Below are 12,389 nucleotides of genomic sequence, written 5' to 3' on the forward strand. Positions count from 1 at the left end.
GAATAGAATTCCAATTAAACTTATCATAAAATCCTAAAATCCTAAATAACATGTGAACCTAACCAATTTCGTGTTTGGATGCCGATAAGGCCTTCAATTCGCATGTTGAAACGGAAATTCAAACAGATATTCTTACGTCAGACATATATGATTACAAATAACACATGAAATGCACAATTAACACATGATTTCATCTAATCACTTGATTGACATTCTTAATTTTGGATTACTAGCTAATCACGGAGTGGAGTTGTTACATTCTTCCCCCTTTAAATAGTTTGGTCCTTCAAACTTTAAGCACTTTCATATCAGAAGAACATCGGGTCTAGTGGAAACAATTCCGGATATCTTTTCATCATATCTTCCTCCGTTTCCCACGTTGCATAGGTCGTGTTATTGCCAATCAACTTTGACCAACGAAATTTCTTTGTTCCTCAATCTTTTAATCCGGAGTTCACAATCTGTATTGGTCGTTCTTCATAAGTATAGTCGTCTTTCAAAAACACGTGAGTTGGCTTAATAACATATAGTGGATCTTTGTCAAATACAATAGATATCAACACCCCATGTAGTCTCACAATCTCATTCACATAGATGTTAGCCAATTTATCCGCATTATAAAAAGTTTTGACAGGTAAAAAGTGAGCAGACTTAGTCAAATGATCAACAATAACCCAGATAGAGTCCATACCTCTAGATGAACGAGGTAGACAGACAATGAAGCCCATCGTAATATGTTCACATTTCCATTTCGGTATTGGAAGTGGATGAAATAATCCAATGGGTCGTTGATATTCGGCTTTCACTAGTTGGCAATGCAAACACTTTGCTACAAAATCAGCAATATACTTCTCCATTCTAGGCCACCAAAAATGTTGTTTCGAGTCATGGCACATTTTCATGTTTCCCGGATGTATAGGAAATTTAGAGTTGTGGGCCTCAGTCATAATACGTTTTCTCAGCTCTGAACAATCTGGTACACAAATGCCTACCATTAAATTGCAACACATTAGTTTTAACTATAAATCCCGGTCTCGGTTTAAAGTCAATTTCTTCCACAATCTTTTTCAGAAATTCATCTTCTAATTGGGTTTCCTTAACTTCCTCAATAATTGTTGGCTATGCAGAAATAACAACTAAGACTCCACCTTATTCACGCAAAACAATTTCAATTTCATTTTTGTCTAAGTCACACAACAATTCTTTTTGACCGGTGAGCAAACATGCCAAATTCCTAATGGATTTTCTTTCAGATTTGTAAATAGTCATGCATGGTACATCCTAATAGATCTGATTGGTCATAAAGACCCACGTGCAAAGTACTTGGTCATATAGATCCATATTCACATGAGACGGTCATTAAGACCCATGTGCAGAGTAAATGATTATGCATAATCAATTCCATGAATGAAACCCGCATGAAACCCTAGTACTAGGTAACAGATAACACATGACAGATGCACATGATGCTAAGGATGCCACGAATGCATTTCAGAAAATTGGACATTCATTCATGATTCACAAAATAGCATTTCAAGAAATAGATCATGTGATATCAGTCGAAAAATACTTATAGTCAACATAGCTTTAAAGAGTTATTACTCACAGATAGCACCAGAAGCAAAACAGACAGAGCAAACTAATCAAGTGGACGATAACACGTGACCTACACAAACACATTACAGATACACATTGAAACACACGCTCGGAAAACACTTGACTTATTTCACTTTGTTCTTGGTGTGTTTCTAATTCATTTCCTCATGATTATAGCTTAAACCATGGCTTAAAATGCCTAAGATGGAATGAGGATGCAATTATGCACTTTGAAACATTTTGCAAAATTTCAAAAAATATGGCAATTCGCTAGAGAGAAGCTTTGGTCGCTCGAGTGGTCTGCACAGCCTGCAAAAGTACTAGGAGCTCTCATTTCATGCTTGAGCCAACTTTTGGTCGCTCGAGCCAAGGTTCAAAACAAAGGGTGGTCGCTTGAGCAGTCTTTTGGTCGCTTAAGCCAACCATCAATCTCTGCAAAACTTCTGAGAGCTCAAAATTTATGCTCGAGCGATGGTTTGTTCGCTCGAGCGATATGATCAAATTTTGGAATTTCCAGATTTTAGTTCCAAGTTCAAAGTCCAATTTCAAAGCTTCAAAGTTCATTCATTTGGGCCAAAACTTGAGAAAACTATTGAAAATTTGTACAACATTATGAATTGAAGACCATTTCGCAAACTCAAGGCCCGAAAGTATGTCAATTATTCAAAGTCAAACTTAAAACTTCATGTATAACACATGCATTGTTTTGAGTTGAAAACTTCTAAGACATGAATAAATAAGTGTTTTCATGTAAAATCATGGTGAACTCTCAAGATATAGCCAAAATATGCACTAGCATGTAAGAATTTGTGAAAATAGAACTCAAAAATCATGCATTATGCATGCAATGCATGAATTGATCTCAATTCTATCTTCTAAGCTCAATCCTTGTTTTTTTACTCGCTAAATTCTCTTGAATTCACATTTCATCTAACTCAATGTCATAAATTTAGAGTTGATTTCTTACCTAGAAGCTTTAATTCCCTTGGATTCTAGCAATTCTTGTTTGCTTCCTCCAATTTCCTTCACTTTTCTAACAATTCTCCTAGTTTGATCTCAATTCTTCTTTAAAATTAGCTCTAATCTCTATCTTCTCTCTCTCTCTCTCTCTCTCTCTCATTCACAACTTAGAGCTCACAAAGATGATGAAATGTATGTGTATATGATGGTCTAGAAGTCACTAGTGCCTTATATAGGCTTGATTAACATTAGGCTAATTAAGTATGATTAGTCTAATTAATTTATTCTAATTATTTGATTCTGAATCGAATTCCAATTAAACTAACCATAAAATCCTAAAATTCCTAAATAACATGTGAACCTAATCGATTTTATGTTTGGATGCCGATAAGGCCTTCAATTCATATGTCGAAAAGGAAATTCAAACAGATATTCCTACGTTAGACAGATATGATCACAAATAACACATGAAATGCACAATTAACACATGATTTCATCTAATCATTTGATTAATGTTCTTAATTATGGATTAGTAGCTAATCATGGAGTGGGGTTGTTACAAAGATCTAGCCAGACTCAGATTTCCTAGAGTCGGTCGCAGAGTAGAAGACCACCTTTTTGTTCTAAGTGTAGATAGATGGGCCATATTAGGCATTGTTGCCCTTCGCGTGGGTAGGGTTTGTCTTAGCAGTCTAGACAGGGACGATTGTGATGTGGTGTTTTGGTGAAGATTTTTGTGTTTTGGTATTGTGATGCACTTTCCCTTGTAAGTAAGACTTTGTGCAGACATATGTTGTATATGAATATGTATGCGTATTTTTGGAACCCAATTGTGTAGTAATGTAATTAAACCTTGGAACTTGTTTCTATTGGGAAGTGCTTTTAAAATTTATAAATCTTAATATTTTGTTGTAATTGTTTCTATTCCCTGAATGAAGAATATATTGACTTATAAGCCTTACATTGAATTAAAGTGTTTATGAAAAGTGGGAGTTGTATGATTTAAAAGGGTTATAGTTGGGATGACTTGGAAGATGTGTGAGAATTGTGATGTTATTATAAGCTAGAAGTTATGTGTGGGTAAAGAGGGGGTTTGAGATATTTAAGTATTGAGTGACATGGTCAAGGCGTGTTCAGGATTCATGAGTATGAAGGGAACTTAATAGCTAGATGCTAGAAGTGATTCTTAGGAGGAAGTATGGGTTGTGTTTTCGAGTAACAGGTATATTGTGGACCATGATTGTTTATGTGGTTCGAAATAGATGGAGTGCCATTGACCTTATAGGTCTTGTTTCAGGCAAAAAGGGAAGGGTGTTACTTATCGGCATAAGAGTGATGGGATTATTGGAAACAGTGCTATTGCAATATATATATATATATATATATTTAGGAATACAGTGAGATTCTAGAAAGCGTAGGGAATGGTGTGGGGAGCTCCATCTCGGAGTAAACGATCAAGGGCAACTTGTGGATGTTTGAGAGTCAAAATTAAAGTTTTATTGAGTAGTTAGTCGATTGGTTAATATTAGGGTTTGGTTGACAAATAGTCACTTTAGAATGGTTGAATATGAGTAAAGTGACAAGTTTAAGAAATGTCTTGGAAGGGTTTTGTGAGTGTTAAGTCTCCTATATATAGTGGTGAGGCTTGGGTGAAGCTTGTCTCGAGTTGATGGAAACTCCTCGGGTTAGGGGTGGAAACATTGTAACCTTCTTAGTTTTGCATTATTTTATTTCAATTATGTATCATTTTGCATTCTGCCCCAGAACTACGCTGGTTTGATTCCTTGCAAAGGGACACGTAGGCTGCCTGTGGGTGCAACCGTTCTTTGTTTCGCTTGTTTGTTTGTCCAAGTCTTTGGCCTTATCAAAAATGGGTAGTCTCTGAGCTTTGATGTTCACTCACGTCATTTCATGACTTCCGAGTTCTGTCAAAGAGGGGCAACTGTAGACACCCCATTTTTGACCGTCCTCAAGACTTGGATGTCATCATTTGAACACTCGATGATTATCTTTGTTTGTGTTCGTTTTGAGCACCCAGAGTTCTTGGCGAGCGCATTGTCTTTGAAGTCTTTGAACCTATCTGTTTTGTGCTTGGTTGTGGACCAAGAGTTTGTTGTTTCAAACCTGGAGGAGAGGGTGGCCTGTCGGCCATGACTTGTTCCTGTCGGCCACCAGTCTCTTTTTTTCAGATATTTGTTTGCCAGCTGTGCCAGCTGTTGCTCACTGAGCTGCATCGTCATACACGTGTATGGTAGGATGTATTGAAGCTCAAAGCTTGTTTTTCTATATATAAGGGGGTTCCTCCCCCATTTTTGGGAGTTAGACACTTCAGATCAAAATTCTCTCTCTCTCTCTCTCTCTCTCTCTCTCTCTCTCTCTTATTTTGTGCTTTGTAGTTAGTTTTCTCTACACTTTTGCACATCAACCCTTAACCAAACATTCTCACCTTTGAGCTGAGGTCTCTTGGAGCTTGGTTTGAGCCTTAGAAGGGGATTTGAGCTTGAGTTTGTGGCTGAATTACATTTTGCTTCAAAGGTATTGAACTTTCCTCATTTAAGCTTATTGTGCATACTTGATTTGCCATCCTTTTCAACTATTTTAAGGCTGTTTTTGAGGTATAAGAAACTCTATTTTTGAGGTATGAAAATGGTAGTTTGAGTCTTTGTGAGTTAGGGGGGTTGTCCCCTCTTTTGTTTCTTAGCTTGTGAAGCTTTTTGTGCCATCTTTTCTCATATTTAAATCAAATATTTTGGGCCTTTTAACCATTGAAAATCAGAGTTATTTCAGTGAAAAAAACCTTCTTTTGAAGTCCAAAATTGGAGGGGTTAGCCTCCCCTCCTTGTGTCTTGTTTACATGTTTAGATAGCTTAACAAGTGAGCATGTTTTTCTAGCATTTTGTGGCTTAATCTCAGCATGTTTTTGCTACTGTTTTGACTTGTTTTAGCTCTGTTTAGGGCTGGTTAAGTCCTTTGAGCTTTGTATTATGTGGTTGTGGTGCAATTTCCTTCACTAGCTTAGTGTTTTTGGGCCTTGAGCATCATTTGTGTGCCTTGGACGCATGTTTTAATGCTTTTTCATGCCTAATTCCAGCACCTAAATATCTGCCACCTCCCTCCTTTCTGCGTCTTTTCATTTGCTTTGAGGGTTGTTTAGCTTTAGGGTTGTGTTTAAGCTTGAGATTGAGGTTTGTGCTTAATGGTTTCAATCCTCTTTTAAGGGTTTCTACGAACCAAAGGCATGACCTCTCTCTTGCCTTAAACCATCCCTTGGTTGACGCCTCTTCCATTAGAGGACGCTTACCTTGGACTTAATCAATTAAAGAATGGATTGGTAAGCTAAAATGAGTAAACAGAATGAACAAGTAAAAGAGGCAAGATAAAACATCTTCGTGTTGCATTGCATGTGTTCGGATCGGATGTTAATTTGAACACGAGGAAAATGGGACGTTTTATACTCAAAGTGATGAAACATGCCACTTTCTTTTGTCATCACCACCCTTGATCATGCATAATAGGGTTGTGGTTTTGTTGAGTCTTGTTTTGCACTTATTAAGCTTGTACAAACTTAGTTCTTTGACCATTCATGCATGGAAATGCTTGGTTGATGGTTTGAGGGCCAAGAATTACATTTCTTTGAACTTGTGTAATGATAAGGAGGGTAATAGTACACACAAACCTTGAGAATACACTGCTTTGCCTCTGTTTGATCTTTGTTGCAGCAAAAAAAGAAAGGTTTGGGAAAGGGTTGGCCGACGGCCACCAGTAGTAGCCAATCGGCCACCAATGGTAGCCGACCGGCCATCAATGAAAAAGTTGCTCAGTGTGTTCCTGAAGAGGAACAGAGGTGTTCTGGAAGTTAGCAGAATCTTCGATGTTCAAACAACCACAAACAGAGGCATCCGATGGCAAGGCGGTGGATTTTTGGGAGGAAGCCAACCAAGCATGCATGTGTCCTTTGCCCTCGGGGCCTTTTAATTGCTTTAGATAGCTTAGAATAACTAGTTAATTAAAGTGCGGTACTTAATTAGTTAGTGTTTAGCTCATTAATTCCGGTTTGTAATATTTAATTAGCTTAGAATAAGTTAGTTAATTCATTTCAATTGTTGTAATTAGTTAGCTTAATTAGCGTAGCTAGTTAGTTAGCTCTTATTCATTCGGACCCTCCTTCGTGAGGACATAATGTTGTAATAAGTGTGCGTGCGGGTGTGCATGTCTTCCAATCCCACGTCTTTTTCTCTTTTATTTAATTGCTTTTGATGGTTAGATTAGGGACATTTTCAATTAGCATACCTTATGCTCGCATGTTTGCATCCATTCATTTGTCTTGTATGCACCGAGGCTCGGCTCATCATTTAAACTGCATTGTCATTTCAATACTTCTTTGAATACGTGTTTCAACGCATGCTATCAAAGTGTTGCAAATTCCATATTAGTAGCCGAGCCTATTAATTGCATATTGCATGTGTTGCATTAGACACTTAACATAGTTAGGATCATGCATCTTTCTAACTAGTTTCTGTTTTGGCTTGGAGTACTCGGTAAGTTTTATGCTTTAGCATACTTGCAGGAGTGTGATTGCCATATTGACATGTTTCGCGTGCTTACCATGAGGCTATGTGCTTAAATGCTAAACTGCATGAATGCCTGTGGATGAAGGCTTTGTTGTTTTAATTGGAACGATTCAACAAATATATGTTTTAAGCCCGCTTCATTGTGGCAAATCATGTTTTAAGCCCACTTGAGGTGGTAAATCCACATCTTTAAGCCCACTTAAGGGTGGCAAATTCAAACCATTTTCGCAAACAAACATGAGTTGAATTGTTTCAATTCTTGCAAATTTAGTCTATACTTGCATGTGTGCATCACATAGTAAAGCTAGTTTAATAATCAGAACAAGGACGCATAATGTTTATAAAAGAGCATATCATGATTAATAGAGTCTGATCTTTGATCGGGCGAGCGGGGGTGCTCAATTCATGACCTTCCCCCCTCGTACCCAAGTTCCCGAGCCGAGGCAACTTTGGTGATGACGGACGCATGGCCTTTGGCACAAGTTAGGGTTTCCTAAATTTTTCCAAAACAAAATATTTAGGTGGCGACTCTGTAATCTGGCAAAGCAGTCCAATTTTGGCATTATTTAATTGAAAATCGATTTTCCAAAAGGTTTGCCGGATTTGAACTCTTTGGTGATTATCAGTTTCACATTGCACTTGTGAGACTAGATTCAGAACCGCGAGAGTCCGAATTGTGAGGCCTTTCTTTCAAACCCTTTTCGAAAGGCAGGGGCACGAGAAAACAACGAGTCCACACTAAGTTGTGTTAATAAATAGCTTGTTGATTGAGTGGAAACTAAATATGGACGAGTCTTGAGGATGTAACTAGTTTAGTATTCTAAATAGCACCTTCCGTTTCAAAATATATGTATATAAATTATGGATTGTAATGTGTTTTGATGGTGAATGGTATAAGTTGGAATACCTTTTGATAAAAAAAAACTACATATACACATGAACGATTTTCACTGTTTTACTTTTAAATGCCAGGTTGTTTAAAGAATTGGTGATGTTGCTAAGTGTGAGGCTATCTAGGATTATTGTATTGAGTCGTGCATTGTAGTGTATCATTTGTTTTTGCCAGTGTTGGCTGTGTTTCTGATTTTATGGTGGTTTTCTTTCCCTTTGAAATTGGGTTTTGGTTATTCGGTGGTTGTTGTGTGTGTTATTGTCAGTAGGGAGTTATTGTTGTCCTTGGGAGTACAATGGTTGGTGTTATCCCTTATCTCTTGGACCTCGATGAGTATGTAGGTTGAAAGAGCATTTGTAATTTTTTCCTTGTGATTCTTCTTGTTCAGGTGTCTTTAGGGCATCGAGGTACTAAACCATAATTTGGGAACTTATATTGAGAGACCAACTGCTACCTGAGACACATTGAGGCAAGGGAGAGTCTTCGCACTCATCCCAAGTGACACGCAAAATATTGAAGCTGTTGTCTCATATACTATCTCTATATATAATTAAGATGCTTTTGTGTTAATTGATTCCAGATCAACACATTCCTTTGTGTCTATTACATTTTCATCTATATTGAATAGACCTTTAGAATCATTGCCATACATGTTATGTGTATCTACTCCATCTGGGGAGTCTGTGTTGTGTACATATGTGTACTGTGTTTATGATATGCATATTGGGAGTGTTACCTTATATGTGGATTTGTTACCTTTGGATATTAGACATTTTGATATAATTTTGAAAATGGACTAGTTATCAAAGTATTGTGCCATTATTGATTATGTAACAAAACAAGTTATATTTAGACCTCCAGGACATGATGAGTTTGTGTTTGTGGGTAACGATGTAGTACCTCCGCCTTATCTGATTTCAGCAATGAAAGCATGTAACTTGCTTAGGAAAGGGTGTTAGGGTTACCTATGTAGTATAATGACTGAGTAACTTATGAATGTTGAATTAAAGAGTATTCTTGTTGTTAGAGAACTTTCAGATGTATTTCCTGATAAATTGCCAGGGGAATTGGTTGACAGAGAAAAAAAGTTTACTATTGATGTTGTACTAGGCACCCAACCTATCTCAAAAACTCCTTACAGAATGTCTATTGTTGAAATGAAAGAGCTGAAAGAATAGTTACAAGATTTGTTTGATAAGGGTTTTATTAGACCGAGTACTTCGCCCTGGGGTGCGCCAGTATTTTTTGTGAAAAAGAAGGATGGGACTTCATGATTATGTATTGACTACCGGGAATTGAATAAGGTAACGATCAAGAACAAATACCCTTTGCCCCATATTGATGGTTTGTTTAATCAGTTGCAAGGATCACAAGTATTTTTGAAAATTGATCTGAGATCCGGGTACCACCAATTAAACGTAAAAGCAGAAGATGTTGAGAAAATCGCATTTTGGACAAGATATGGTCACTACGAATTTCTTGTTATGCCATTTGGAGTGACTAATGCACCTGTAGCATTTATGGATCTTATGAATCAAATTTGTAAGTCCTATCTTGATGAATTTGTCGTGGTCTTTATTGATGATATTTTGATATATTCAAAGAGTAGAACTGAACACAAACAACACCTAAGAACTGTTTTGCAAACATTTAGAGAAAAGAAGTTATTTTCTAAACTAAAGAAATGTGAATTTTGGTTAGATGACGTTGTGTTTCTAGGCCATGTTATTAACAAAAATGGAATTTCAGTGGATCCATAGAAAATTGAGGCAATTGTGAACTAGCCTACATCAACAAATGTAACGGAAGTTTGAAGCTTCATGGGCTTAGCAGGGTACTACAGACGGGTTGTAAAAGACTTCTCCAAGATAGTTGTGCCATTTACCCAACTAACATGCAAGGGACAACTGTTTGAATGGAACGATGAAAGGGAATCTGCCTTCCAAGAATTGAAGACAAGATTGACTATTGCACCAGTTTTAACATTGCCCTAAAGTACGAAAGATTTTGTGATATTTAGTGATACCTCTTACAAAGGTTTAGGTTGTGTGTTAATGCAGACCAGAAGAGTGATTGCTTATGCCTCCCGGTAATTGAGACCACATGAAAAGAATTACCCAACGCATGACCTAGAATTGGTTGCAGTTGTGTTTGCTTTAAAAATTTGGCAGCATTACCTGTATGGGACCAAATGTGAAGTTTACAAGTATCACAAAAGTTTAAAGTACTTCTTTACCCAAAAAGAATTGAACATGTGGCAAAGAAGATGGCTCGAGCTGATAAAAGATAATGATCTTCAAATTCAGTATCACCCGGGAAAGGCCAATACAGTTGCCGATGCCTTGAGTAGAAAATTATCGAGGAACTTAGCTTGCCTACTCACTAAACAAAAAGACCTTCTGCAAGACTTTGAAAGATCAGAAATTGAAGTGTTATTACATGAACATAATGGAATGATAGCCGTTGTTATAGCTCAGCTGGCAGTTATTGATGAGATTAAGCAAAGGCAAAGGGAGGATGAATTCCTCAAAAAGGTGATTGATGAGTTTGAAGTGAATCCGAAACTGGGGTATAGTGTTGAGAATGAAGTGTTAAAATTTTGGAATAGATTGTATGTTTCGAACATCTCCAATTTAAAGAAGAGAATTCTAGATGATGCCCATAAGTCGAAATTTGCCATGCATCTGGGTAACAACAAGATGTATCGAGACTTGAAACAGAACTACTGGTGGCCTAATATGAAATGGGAAGTTGCAGAATATGTATACAAGTGCCTTCACTGTCAGCAAGTCAAAGTTGAACACCAGAAACTAGCCGGTCTACTTTAACCTCTCCCTATTCCAAAATGGAAATGAGAGCATATAACTATGGATTTTATTGTTGGTCTTCCTCGAACTCCGAGAGGTATGAACTCTATATGGGTTATTGTTGATAGACTGACTAAATATGCACATTTTCTTCCTGTTAGAACTAGTTATGATGCATATAGATTGGCTATCATTTATATTGATGAAATTGTCTGTCTACATGGAGTGCCGATGTCTATTGTGTCGAATAGAGATCCGAAGTTTGTATCTAGATTCTGGAAAAGTTTGCAATGGGCAATGGGAACAGAACTGGTTTAGCACTGCATTCCATCCATAAACTGATGGGAAATCAGAACGGACCATACAGACTCTGGAAGATATGCTCAAAATGTGTGCCTTGGATTTTTAGGAGAGTTGAGAGGACTACTTACCGTTGGCCGAATTTGTGTATAACAATAGTTTCCACTCCTGTATTTGTATGGCATCATATGAAGCCTTGTATGGCAGAAAATGTACGTCTCCAATATGCTGGACTGAAGTTGGGGATGGAATCTTACTTGGGCCCGAGATTGTACAGACGACTACTAAAATGATCAAAGGTATTCAGCAAAGGCTCAAAACTGCTCAGAGCCGACAAAAGAGCTATGCGGATGTTAGAAGAAGGCCTCTCGAATATGAAGTTGGCGACCATGTCTTTATTTATGTCATCCCGATGAAGGGCCAGTCAAGATTTGGTAAGAAGAGTAAATTGTCAACCCTTTACATTAGGCCATTTCAAATTCTGGAGATACTTGATCCAGTTGCTTATAGAGTTGTTTTACCGCAGGGTATGGAACAAATGCACAACGTGTTCCATGTGTCAATGTTGAAAGGCTACCTCCGGGATCCATTTCATGTTATAGACTACCACTGGATAGCTCTTAATGAGAATATGGAATATGAAGAATGGCATGAACTGATCATTGACCGACAAGTGAAATAACTGAGAAACAAATCCATTCCAATGGTGAAAATGGAATGAAAAGAGCATTATGGAAGGAAAGCCACGTGGGAAAAAGAAGATGAGATGTGAAAACAGTACCCACATCTGTTGCTAATTGAAGGTAACATAAGCTTAGAGGACAAAACTTCCTAATGGGGGCAAGAATGTGACAACCCCATTCTGTGTTATGCCGTTAATCTTTAATTATACTTGTGATTATGTTCTTAATGTGAATTTGGATGCTAATCATGTGATTATATGTGTTTTTGAATTCATATATGTCCATTGTAGGAAAATCTATTTTGTATTCCGTTATAATTTGAAATTGAAGGCCGTAGAGGCAACATAAATCAAAATTAACTGTACTATTATGATTAGCATAATTTTTGGAGACTACGGTGTAATTTAATTAAAAATTGATTCAGATCAAAATAATTAGATTAATTTAATTTAATTAAGCCTATTTGATTAATCTTAAACCTTGATTAATCAATTAGATTAGTCAAGCATATATATATATATGTTGTAATGTGCTTAAGCACATATTACAAGACCAAAAATTCTAAAAATATACACCATAG

At 37.1% G+C, this 12,389-nt stretch overlaps 1 protein-coding gene across 1 annotated transcript; it reads left to right on the top strand.

The window, feature by feature from the left end:
- Window positions 1–11,304: 11,304 nt before the first annotated feature.
- LOC145816709 (uncharacterized) lies at window positions 11,305–11,808 on the top strand. Its single transcript, XM_082912607.1, has one exon. The coding sequence runs from the start codon at window positions 11,305–11,307 to the stop codon at window positions 11,806–11,808; it is 504 nt and encodes a 167-aa protein (XP_082768733.1).
- The last annotated feature ends 581 nt before the right edge of the window (window positions 11,809–12,389 follow it).

This window comes from Camellia sinensis, chromosome 2 (genome assembly GCF_055761805.1).
Source record: "Camellia sinensis isolate YWXY chromosome 2, ASM5576180v1, whole genome shotgun sequence".
NCBI lineage: Eukaryota > Viridiplantae > Streptophyta > Magnoliopsida > Ericales > Theaceae > Camellia > Camellia sinensis.

Coding starts and splice junctions, on each gene's coding strand:
- LOC145816709 (XM_082912607.1), top strand. CDS start 11,305: ATGGCATCATATGAAGCCTTGTATGGCAGAAAATGTACGTCTCCAATA.